The following is a 12,966-nucleotide window of genomic DNA, read 5'->3' as shown; positions in this document are numbered from 1 at the left end:
GATTAAATAAATCAAAGACGTGAGATGTTTTGTCTGCTCAACAGTGATGAAGAGTGAAAAAGGATTGTCAAGGCACATTAATATCTCATTACTATTCGTTTTTTTCAGTAATTAAGTGCGATTGAGCTACACTATGGGCTTTTTTTGGAAAAACCTTCGCCTGAGTGTCCACATCAGTGCAGAAGACCCAAAAACTCCTTCTTCAGTGTTTAGAAACCTAAAATAAAAATTCAAATTTTAAAAAGTACAAATTTAAAGCGGCAGTTTGTAACTCGTAAATCCAGTCATTGCACATGAGATCAACTGCAATTGCAAGGAAAACTCCAACAACGTGACAAAGGCTTTGTGAGGTGCTGAGAGAAGGTTTAAATGAAGAACATGCACTGATCAGGCATAACATTATGATCACCTGCTCAATAGTGTTAGTCCCCCTTTTTCTGCCAAAACAGTCCTGACCCATTGAGCATCAACAGCATTAACTAATCTACAGTATCTCATCTGTTGGATCGGACCACATGGACCAGCCTCGGCCGCCCACGACCCTGTCGCCGGTTCACCACTGTTCCTTCCTTGAAGCACTTTTGATAGATTTTGACCACTGCAGACCAGCAACATCCCACAAGAGCTGCAGTTTTGGAGATGCTCTTACCCAGTCGTCTAGACGCCACAATTTGTGAAACTCGCTCAAATCCTCACACTTGCCCATTTTTCCTGCTTCTAACACGTCAACTTTAAGGGACAAAATGTTCACATGCTGCCTAATAAATAAATCCACCTACTAACAGGTGCCATGATGAAGAAATAATGTTATGCCTGGTCAGTGTATCTCCAACTGTACATGCAACGAGACCAAACCCACATGTGGACCAAGTCAAGTTTTGCTCTGTGATGCTTTATGGAGCATCAGACTCTGCTGTCATGTTGGATTGGATATTTTTAGATGACCTTAAATCTGTATCTCAGAAAAGGCATGTGATCATGTGCTTGAAGATCTACATATCTTTGTCCTTCATATACATGTTTTATTATATATATATATATATATATATATATATATATATATATATATAATCTGCTGTTGCGTCGATTAAAAACAAGGCTCTGACGAGACGTGCACGCCAACCTGAACAGTGCATTTTGACGTGAGAGAACAGGGTTCTCAATCAGAGAGGGAGAGAGAGGAGAGAGAGAGAGAGAGAGAGAGAGAGAGAGATGTTGAGAGTAGGGCTTGGTGGTGGTGGTGGTGGTGGTGGTGGTGTACTTTGAGACAGAATGAGGTTTCTGAGGTTTCTGTTTTGGCCTTTAAACAACAACAAAAAAAAAACCACAAAAACAATTAAAACGGCTTTCACGCTAGCTCAAAGCAGGACCAGAGGCTGGTTATAGGTGGAAATCCAGGGTTTGGAGCTTTGTTCGGACCATGGTTTGACTCCGAGAAGGGGCAGGCCGGGGTTTTGGCTGCAAGGTGAGACGCAGATGAGGCGAGGATAGCGGCTTGTCCTCTCAGCTCCTCCGGGATTTTGAGTGCTGAATAAGCCACTGCAGTGTGATGTCTGAGGCAGAGAGAGAGAAAGAGAGAGAGAGAGAGAAACTGACATTAGACAATCCCAACATTTCCAGTACAAATAAAACAGAAAGAAAGCACTGTACACATCTCTAGCACTTATTCTTCTTAATTTGACAGAGAAAAAGCCCCCCACAGCTCATAATGAGCAGATCAATATAACCACGGTTACAGAAGCAGTAGAACAGTGCAGGAGATCCAGACTGACCTATTACACCAGCATGAAGTAATACTGTACCATAAACACACAACCATCAGCATTTAGTCTATAGTTATAAAATCACACTGTACATTAGGGGTGTAACGGTACACAAAATTCAAGGTTCGGGACGTACCTCGTTTATTATTTCCCCCCGGTACAGTTACAGGGAAAGAAATGCAAAGCATAAAACTGCTTGTTATTTTGTTTTTATTAACGCCGTTTATTATTATTATTATTATTATTATTATTATTATTAACATTCGTGAACATCGACAGTTTACATTTTTCAAAAATGTTAAATCGAATTACGCAACACACGTTTTAACTTAATTCAATTTCCAATAAAATCGGCACAAATTATTGATATATTAATTAATTAGATAAATGGAAAAAGTACATTAAATAGTAATAGTCGGGTAATACAGATGTGTATGTGTTTTACATTTAATATTTAATTTTCTAAAGCTATGTCGTACTTATTTAAGGATACTTTACTCACGTCCTTTTATCCACTCAATTTATCTATTTATAAATGAATTAATTCCACCTTTCATTGCACATAAAACGCAAAATAGTCCATATCGCTACACTGTCGTAAAAACACCGCGATGACGGGAAGCGGCAGTGATTTCATGCATGTGCAGAACAAGATCCGAGTTTTCGCACGTGCGCAGTACAAACTGTGTTTCTGATGCGGACTGAGTACCATTAGACCCTTACTGTACAATAATAATAGATCAGATCTGGAATCCTCTGATTCTCTTCATAAAGTGTGTGGGACAAAAAAAATATGAATTTATTCTCTGAATTTGATCTCTGAATGGTACTTTTTTTTTATATCGTAGATGTATGAACATCACAAGTCATCGTTTTTCTACTTCCTGTGATTCCTGTGCTATGCAGTAAGGATCAGCCATAGGTCCCTAAAATATGGTTTATTCCCAATATATTGAAGCGAGGATTTAGCATAAGGTTGAGCGCAGCATTGAGAAACAACACTGGACTAAAATCAGACAGATTTTTATCTGTGCTGTTTCTTTTAAGCTCATTTCCAGCCTCGTTTCATGAGCGAGTGCATGCTGATCTCATCGCATTGATTTTCTCATTATGCGCTCACACACATGACGAGGCAAAAACAATCTCGATCACCGGCGTGTCGATTACAAACCGACACACAGAATGAGCAGTGAAAGCACAATATCAGGTATCAGCCCGTTAGATCCGTCACACTCACCTATATTGTCCTTCTCTTTACATGAGATGGAGTAGCAGCAGATTTCTCGGTCCTGTATCGCTGCCAAGTTCCTGAAAAGCGGCACAGACACAAAGTCATTTTCATTTTAACCACGTGGTGATGCTTGTTCTAATAAACACCATTGGAGGATAAAAGGAAAGGGCTGGGGGTTTCACGTTGTTGAGAATGTAGATTGTGCACAAACGAAGAACAAAATGTCATGTTTATTTAATTACTGCTCCTTTTTTTTCCCCAATTTCATTTCACTGCCGTCACATGACTGTAAACGAGTGTAATATGAAACACGCTTTCGGCTGCACGAAACAAGCCATGTCAGAAAAGAGAAAATGTGGAGCACACGCTTACATTTTCTCAATGAGCTGCTTCTCTTCCAGAGCGTTCGGGAGGTCTCGCTTGTTGCCCAGAACGAGAACCTGAGAAAACATGCACATGAGCTCAGAAACTCCAGTTAAAATTCACAACTTCATCATAATGTAAGATTATATTCCTGAGCTTGTTCTAAATCTAAGCAGAGATTGGGATTGTCGATATGGTTTTTTGTGAGGAGATGTTTATGAAAGGCAGATCTAATCTTACAGGAGGGAAAGTAATGTTTTATGCAACTATAAACGGATAAAAGAAGAATACATGATCTATCAATTAAAACAATTGTAATCACCGGTACAGTATGAAAAAAAGAATAAAACTTCACATAAGGAATACTCGATTGTAATGTACAATATTGATTGTACTGTGCAGCACAAACACAAAAGTGTAACCTCATACAGGAATGCCTTGAAGCTGAGGTTTTTCTAACAGATTGTGCAGCTCGTTTCTGGACGGCTCGATCTTGTCCCGATCTGCAGCGTCCACCATGTACCTAAAAAAATCCACAGGTGGAGATAAACACGTGAAGCTGTACTAAGTGTGAAAGAACAAATTACATTTATTTTATATCGGTTTAGGAAGCAGCACTTACACTATAGCGTTGACTCCTCTGCAGTATCGTTCCCACATGCTCCTGAAACGAGGCTGTCCTCCTATATCCCAGATCTACACAACAAACAAACATATAACAATCAAAAACTTAATGCCAGGTGGTTTTAACAGGGTTCGGATGGATGGATGGATGGATGGATGGATGGATGGACAGACGGATAAAAAGGTTTGTGGACACCTGACTACAAAATTTGTTATTTTTTAAGATCCCATTCATTTAGTCCCCATTTGCTGTTATAGTAACCACCACTCTCAGATGTTCCACTAGATTTTGTGGGAATTTTTGTGGAACACCATAAATAGTATTTGATAGACACCCTTATCCAGGTTTATATATGAAGGTTAGGGCCTTGCTCAATGACCCAGCAGTGGTAGCTTGATGAAGATGGGATCTAAACCCATGACATTCTGATCAGAAGTCCAACATCTTATCCACTGAGCTACCAGTTCCCATATATAGTTTTGAATCCCCAAAAGTAAGTACGGGTATGGTCTTGCTGATACACAAGCAGATTTGAGGTGATACTAAGTGGAAAAAAATAAAAAATATCTTTTCTGCCAATCATTTTAATCCTCATGGTTTCAATGTTCTCAGCAAAAATGCTGAGTAACTGAATTTCAATTGTTTCACGTTTTTACCAAAACACTTAATTGTAGCAAAAGTTATGAGCAAGTGGAGACACAGGATAACCAACAATTTGCTGTTAAGACGATTAAAAGGTTCATATTTTTAGGCTTGGCTCTATACATATATATATACACACATATGAAGCAGAAAACGGGGGGTTCTGGAGTTCAGTGTAGAATCGTTCATGAATAAAATTAAGGTGGATGTGGAGGAAGTGAAAATTGCAGCCAGGTGAAAATGAGCACAATTTAAGGAACAAATCTTTTCAAAAGTAAAGCTGATGCAGGACTTTTCTCTCGAAAGTTCTCTCTTATTCTCGAAAACGTAGCACAGATTATTTGTTCAAAAGAGAGAAAGTTACAGGTGAAAAAAAGAATCTGATTGTGTGTGTTATTGTGAGAGAGATACCTTTATTGTGACGTTGCCTTTGGTGACCTTCCTCATGTTAAAGCCCACGGTGGGGATCATGTCCTCGCTGAACTGCCCCGACTACACAACAGAAGAGATGAAATGAGTAAAGCGGACAGAGAGAATGTCATTTAAAAAGTAAAGGCACTATGTATTTTGTATTGTATTATGTTATTATGTATTTTATTCAGTTAGAAACCTGCTGTATTATATAAGAGGTAAACCGATGGATTTTACTTATACCCACAGCTAAGTTGGATCATACTTGCATATAACGATTAATCAACAGGTTTTTTTTAATTACTGGATTAAAAAAATAAAATAAATAATAATAAAATTACAAATAAAAAAAAAACACTCCATGTAAAATAGTACTTAACTTTTTTTTTTTTTTTAAAACAGTACTGGATCAGGAAAATGTGTTAAATGAAATAAATATGAATATAATAATTATATTAATAAATATTGAGGAAAATAAAAGATATGCATTCAAAATGAAATAAAGAGAAACCCGCAGAATAAATAAAAACTGTGAATTAATAAAAAAAAGAAATAAAAAACTTCAAATAAACAGCATGCGGCATCAGTGATTGACCTCTAGAGGTCTCTCGTACTGTATAACGCAACCCGGAAAAACTATCAGTATGGATTTTTTGCAGAAAGTTCCAGAAATCAACTCCAGGTGCCGATTAATCGGGAAAAACTGATGAATCGTTTACCTCTAATTATATTAATAGACAAGAAGTAAGAGACATTTTTGAAGAGATAACTGAAAAGCATCTCCTTCATCATGGTTCTAAATGTACAAGATCTGGACTTTTTTTTTTACCACAAGTTCTTTCTTCTTTCAAGCACAATGGCCATATTGAGCTGTACATTACAGTAATTCTCTCCACACAGTGATTATACTATTCAAGACACAGGCAAAATTCGGAAACCTCGTAATCCAATAAGCTGCAATTAAAAAGAAAAAACCCCAGCGGAACGTAAGTCACATTCTTTACTTGTTCTATAGATGATCAGAGCTCGAGTCCAGCAGCAGGACTTGATTAGTTAAAAAATTTTAAACTGAACAAATAGGACATGGAAAATGATATATTTCTCTTCGAAAGGTCTCTTAAAATAAATGTTCTTTACTACTGTAAAGATTCTTAATCTAGGTCACATTCCTGTATGTCACATTCTAGCCTTTTTATGATAATAATGAGCATTTAATCCACTAACAGTAATTAGGATTCCTGTAGGGGAAAAGAAGGAATTTCACCCAAAACAGCTGTAAATCAAACCTCTGGAGCAGAGGGGGAAAGGCTAAAGGCAGCTTTACGGATATGTGGCTGATGTGGTATAAATGTGTTTTGTAATATATTCTAAATCAAACAATATAACATAATATTTTAAATAATTATGTTCACTATATGGGCAGCCATGTGTCCACTAAGTGTCCATATGTCCACTATATGGGCAGCCACTTCTCCAAACTGTTAAAACAAACCTGGAGGCACACATCTGTACAGGACGTCTTTGTACAGGAATTCTCCCTTCACTTGAACTAGGAGTCTCAAAACCTGTTTCAGCATTACAATACCTCTGTACACAAAATGGGTTGGAGGGAAAGATCTGCTGTAGAGCTTCAACCATATTAAACACCTTCAGGATGAATGTGAATGCTGACTGCACCCCAGGCCTCCTCACCTTACCTACATCAGTACCTGACTTTACAAACACACTTTACTAACACAAATATCCACAAGCACACTACAAAATTAAGTAAAACATCTTGCCAGAATTGTGCAGGTTTTTATAACAGCAAATAGGGTCTAAATGTGGAATAGGATGTGCAAAAAGCACAAACAAATCAAATGGTCAGGTGTCTGCATATTAATATATGTATTAATATTTTTGTTTTCCTTTTTTCCCCTAAATGTGGCCTAAATATTTTGTAAAAACTTGAAACATGCACTTTCACAATCTTTCAAATGTTGGTAAAATAAAAAAATAATAATTTTAAAAAATCAAGAACCATTTAATTCATAAATAAATTAACCACAATGAACACCACTGGATATTCAGATATTGATATATATGAGCTGATTTGTAAAGTAACACTTCAGTAACCACCCCCTTAATATAAACCCCACCCAATCCCCCTTTACAACAAACTGTCTATCAGAAAATCGTCCCGAAGGAACCACAGGAGCTCTTCTAATCATTACAACCTCCGACTGAACCGCAGAAATTCCACGTCAGCTGCGACGGAAGAACCTCATGACCTCGGATTGATTTCGCTTTTTACCACCTGCAGTAATATAGCTGGGGTAATGTTCAGCATGAGGAAAATCAAATGTAAAAATGTGCCTGCGCTTCAGTAGAACATTCATTTATACCCTACAATCAGAAAGTTCTTATACCTCTGGTACTTTCCAGTTCTGCTTGTCCATCAGAGCTTTTGGTCTGATCAAACGTGATTTACCTACAACAAGCCCCAATATAAAATTCTTAAGCTCTAAACTACAAAATTGTGTCCTGAAAGTCCTCCTTTCTGTTTTTCAGTCATTCCATGGCCTTTGAAATGAATGTGGAGAGTGGAACTTCTCAGGGGTCAAAAACAAAAACTGAACAGGAAGAAAAGAAGGTCTGGTGAATATTAAATTATTATTTATAATTAATTATTATAAAAATGAATATACTCCTTGAGAAGGCTACCCTCAGACCGAAACCATCAACACGTGTTCAGATTTGCTGATTTGCCTGTTAGGGAAATAGTGTTGAGTAAAAAAACAACATGATCAACTGAATAACTGATTGAACACGTGTCTAATTATTATTATTTTTAGCTGCCATTGTTATTTCTAAGCGTCCTGGTGATGGTTTAATACAGAAAACATAAGGGAAAAAATTATTAGTAAAAAATGATTTTCTTACATGAGCTTTTCCACAATCTTAACATCATTAAGTCTAAAATATATAATACTAATATGCTATACTAAAAATAGAATTTATGCATGTGCATACATATATCTATTTATTTTTTGCTTAACTATCGGATATCTGCAAAAATCCACACTGATAGTTTTTCCGGGTTGCGTTATACAGTACGACAGCGGCCTCTTGAGGCGAATCACTGACACCATGTGCTGCTCATCTGAAGTGTCTGTTGTCATTCATTTTGGACGTAGATTTTTTCTTATTTTAATTTGAGAGTTACATTTTGTTTCGGTCTAATCGCATGTCTGATTTTCCTCAATATTAATTAATACAATTAATATATTCATATTTATTCCATTTAGCACATTTTCAAGATTCAGTACTGTTTTTATTTTTGTTTTTTGTGATCAAGTAATAATTTATATTTTTCATTTTTTGGTTGATTAATCAGTTATCAACATGTACAGTCCAACCTAGTTATCAATACTGGTAATCAACCACTAATGTGTATAATATAACGAAGTCTGACGTCTGATTGGTCCTTAGATATGTTCTAAAAAAGGATGAGCAAATTGTTTACAAAATGAATGTTTCCGAATACAGATATAAAACATGTATCAGTTTGTTTTGATCCTTCACTGTGTGTGCGATTGGGCTGATCAAGCTCGCTCTATAATCTATCTTTGTTCCAGTTCTAGACATCCACGAGGCTTTTCAGGAACCGATTTTCAAAGTGGAAGGTCCAATTTACATCTTCCATTCATCGTATTCCGGAGACTTGTCACGGGCACAGAGCCAAGCTCACTCTGCTACTGCAATACATCTTCTGAGAAAGAGACACGCCAAGAACGATTAGAGGCTTCTCGAGGCAGAGCGAGGTGAGGTGTAAAAGAGAGACTGCTCTGCCAAGTAAGTGTTTGTAGAGACAGTCACACACACCCAGGACCGTTTGCCATCTTTGTCGGCTTGACATCGGCTCACAGCGGTGATATAAGGAAACCAGCTAGGTCATGCTGCAGGCCAGATGACTAAGACATGTGACTTACAGATTGGATCACTAATCATCATAATGAGGTTTCTACGAATTTATTACATCATCCGTATCGTATTTAAAAACACCAAAGCAGTGATTTGATCATCTAAGAAGCACCTTCTGCACAAAGCACCCCAGAGGCCTGATGTTTTAGTTATTTGTGTTACATTTTGTTTCAATTTATTTGCATGTCTTAGTTTCCTCGATATTTATTCATATAATTAATATATTCATATTTAGCACATTTTCCCAATTCAGTACTTTTTTGTTTTTTTTTTCAAATTTCAGTGCTCAGGAATCTCCCAGAGCTTTAACTCATTTGTTGCTGCAATCATGAAGCTTTTGCCCGAGTTCATTCCAGGCCACTTCTTCTTCGCAGTCTACTGTACAACACCATCTACAGCCTGGCCACGATCTGCAATCACACGACCCCACGTCACTCATCAGCAGACGACCTGGTTCCCCTTTCAAGTTCATCCTCGTGTCATCACACACATTTTCTTTTTTAACTTCTTCTTCTTGCCTTCTCGTTAGGGATCCCAGTCTTCATCCAGTGTACACTTCGAACTGGAGGACTGTTCATTATATATATATATATATATATATATATATATATATATATATATATATATATATATATAAATATAAAAAGGTCTATTCTGAGGAATGTTAGGTCATGGAGATAAAGTGCATGCATGATCAGGCACCATGACACAGTTATGAAGAAGGAAGTGACTCGCTCAGAGGACAGAACATGAGGCATATCCAATAGCAGGAGCATTTTATGGAGGAAAAAAAGGTTCTCACTGAATTAACAAGCTGAGAAACCTGAGCGTTGCCTAGCAACACATCCGAATCAGAATTGTGGAGGAAACCAGCATTAAAGAGTCTTTAGTTAAACTGTAGAGATTACAGCTGTGTATATATGGACAAGTATGGAATGGGTTTTGCATTGGATTAGAGCTGAAGGTGGAGGTGGGTATCCGCCCTGTGTGTGTGTGTGTGTGTGTGTGTGTGTGTGTGTGTGTGTGTGTGTGTGTGTGAGATATCTCTCACCGCTATCACGTTGACGAAGGTGGTTTTCCCGGAATACTGCAAGCCGACCAGTGTGAGCTCCATCTCCTCCTTCCAGAAGAGCGAGCGGAACCAGTCCAGGAGCCGGTTAATGAGCGCCAACATGGTGCTGAGACTCTCCGGATAAAGAGCTCAGAATCTGGATGTACACACACGCATACAAGAGCAGCTAAAACACACGATCTGAACTCTCTCTCTCTCTCTCTCTCTCTCTCTCTTCTACCCCTCCTTACTTTCACTCCGCACCGAACCGTGACACAGCTTCCGGAAGGGAAGTGCGCGCGCGGTCGGTCATATGACCAGGAATGGCACAGGGCCGCGTCCTAAATCGGTGCGCGTAGTCGGGCTGTGTCTCATATCACCTTTATTCATATATATATATATATATATATATATATATATATATATATATATATATATATATATATATATATATATATATATATATATATATATATGCACTACTAAATAATATTAAACTATAGTGTTATTCATTAACATTGTTTATGTTTTCAACTATTGCTTAACGTGCATCTTATGCGTGTCTCAATTAAAAGTCGACTTTATTCAAAACGATGTTGTTGTTGACTTCAATACACTAAAAGGATCGATGTAAAATAGATCGTACCGGTTGTTAGTGAATGTTGTCAGATGTAACACTTTGGTCCTGGGACACGTGTTCTGCACTGTACACTACGGTTAAAATGACAAAGAATAATGGACTTGACTTGACCTACTAAAAAAATCTGTGCATCATGTTGCACTACTACCTATAAAGTAGGTGTAATTACTTGCTCTGATCGCTGATCGCTGTATAAGCTCCGCCCACTTCTACTCTGTAACTGCTGTGACGTATAGACCTGCTTCCTGGGGGGGGTGGCTTCTCGATCAAGTGCGAAAATGCGTCTACGTCATCAAAACAAGTGTATTTATATAAAGAAAATGTTTTTTTTAGACATAAATACATACATACACAGAAACAAATATACACACATAAATGACAAGTGTGAGAAAGAAAAGAAAGTATGCCTTGGGAAAGAACAAATACATAAATAAATAGATAAACGATCAAATAAATAAAGCAAAGTGCCAGTCACATGTAAATGACCTAATATCAATTCAAGTATTAGGAAAATAAATTAAAACTGTGGCACAGGTTTACTGTCTTACCAGCTTTCAAGTTCTTTGAGGATGGAATAGCACGGATATGTCTTGGATATTGCCGGACTTAATAATAAAAAAAAAAACCATGAATATAGGATTTTGACATTTTTCTGCTACGTGTGATTTGGCAAGCTTTTGGCAATGTATTCTTTTAGACAGTTCGTGGTTTGGCCACCAGATGCCGCTACTGGGCCCCTAATCGCTATCCCCTAGTCATTAACTGTTTTATGTGTTCCACCTGCTCCTCGTTTGTTGTGTGTATTTAAGTTTCCCCTTTAGGTTTGGTTCTGGTTGGTTAATTCCTGTAAGGTTCGAGAACCTGGGTCGCTCGAGCCCGTGGCAGACTGCTAGAGTGTCTTCCGCAGGTTCGAGACCCGCAAGTTCGAGACCAGTAGCGGCATCTGGTGGCCAAACCACGAACTGCCCCAAAATGTCTAGACTGTTATTTACAGTTACAATATTTATTTACATAGTACAATATTATTCTACAGATTATTAAGTAACAGAGCTGGGCATCCAGTTTTTCAAGTAGTTCTTCCAGTTGACCACCCCCTACTTGTGCTGCAGTGACTCTTGTACTTTTCTGCTACCCCCCCTGGTGTGATTGTCCTGCAATGTCAGGAATGTTGACTTCGGCTCAGCACAGTTGATGTGTAAGAATTTTGCATAAACCTGAGGACAGTTATTAGAGAATCCAAAAAAGCAAACAACAAATATAGGCAGAGCAATTGATTAAGAGAATCCGTTCTAGTGGTAGCTTATATTTATCTTTTACACTTTCTCCTCTACTGATGCCCTTTCTTTTTTTTTAGATAAACCTCACTTCGAATAAGTATTCACAGTTTTCTCACTGAAACCAGCATTGTGGAGTTTTTACCATAACTCGCCATTTTAGGCTGCAAATTAATTTTGCATGCCTCCGATCCAGAGTCTGAACCTGGGGCTTTACGACATGCATGTTGCTCTACCAAAGCACATGCCACCTTCTCTATTTCAGAGTCTATGGAGTAGGCCTTGTAGAAAGACAGTGTTTTGGGCCAAATCCATCATATTCATATCTATTGGAACAATCAGTGTTGTACCATCTGAGATCATCAAGGTCTTCATTGGCTTTCTGAAGCCTTAACTTTAAAATATTCAAGAAAATAGGTATTGGAAACTTATTTGGCCCCTGCTCTGATCTCAAGGGGGTTAGAGAAGGAAAACAACATAAAAAGGACGATGAGGGTGAGGGTTTCTCAGGCGTCATGCTTGCTGTATCCAGAATAAAATCAGACAAATTAGCATCATCTGATATTCTGCTTAAAACTACTTCCAAATGGAAACCTTTTGGAAGATCATTAATGTCAGATAAAGTACAAAGGTAATTGTTGAAATCAGGTTCTTCATATTGGAAATAAATCAGATCTCTATGTGCAGATTTATAGATTTATATTACAGAGAATAAAGTAGTTCCCTCAACTAACAATTGCATGGGTGTGGAGAACCTCCTGATGTTGTCAGGTTAAAAAGTTACTAAAAGTAGCCATGTTTTCTGGGAGATTTTTCATTAAAAAGGAAAAAAGGAAAGTGAACATTTTAGCTGACACCGTTAGGGCTGGGAATGGTTCAAAAGATTTTCAAAACCAATACTGGATCCTGAACAATAGCGATTTTAAGAAATCCGTTTTAACAAGATTTCATGACACATTGTCTCAGAGAAACTTCGGTTTTAATTTTTTTCAGACAGACAGAC

The 12,966-nt window shown here is 37.7% G+C and overlaps 1 protein-coding gene across 2 annotated transcripts; it reads right to left on the bottom strand.

Moving 5' to 3' along the window:
• Positions 1 to 1,289: 1,289 nt before the first annotated feature.
• arl8bb (ADP-ribosylation factor-like 8Bb) lies at positions 1,290 to 10,836 on the bottom strand. 2 transcript variants are annotated; one of them, XM_046874944.1, is made up of 8 exons: positions 10,696 to 10,836; positions 10,050 to 10,206; positions 5,036 to 5,116; positions 3,980 to 4,053; positions 3,787 to 3,880; positions 3,367 to 3,434; positions 3,001 to 3,071; positions 1,290 to 1,553 (listed from the first exon to the last, which is right to left on the bottom strand). In XM_046874944.1, exons 2-8 carry the CDS (start codon positions 10,170 to 10,172, stop codon positions 1,504 to 1,506), a joined length of 561 nt encoding a protein of 186 aa, XP_046730900.1. In that variant the 5' UTR covers positions 10,173 to 10,206; positions 10,696 to 10,836; the 3' UTR covers positions 1,290 to 1,503. The 2 variants fall into 2 exon arrangements, with proteins under 2 accessions (XP_046730900.1, XP_046730899.1); XM_046874943.1 differs by lacking the exon at positions 10,696 to 10,836 and having other exon boundaries at positions 10,050 to 10,294.
• Between the last annotated feature and the right edge of the window lie 2,130 nt (positions 10,837 to 12,966).

The sequence above is a fragment of the Silurus meridionalis genome, chromosome 19 (genome assembly GCF_014805685.1).
Source record: "Silurus meridionalis isolate SWU-2019-XX chromosome 19, ASM1480568v1, whole genome shotgun sequence".
Lineage (NCBI taxonomy): Eukaryota > Metazoa > Chordata > Actinopteri > Siluriformes > Siluridae > Silurus > Silurus meridionalis.
The sequence above is the reverse complement of the archived record's forward strand: the minus strand, read 5'-3'. Positions and strand labels throughout refer to the sequence as shown.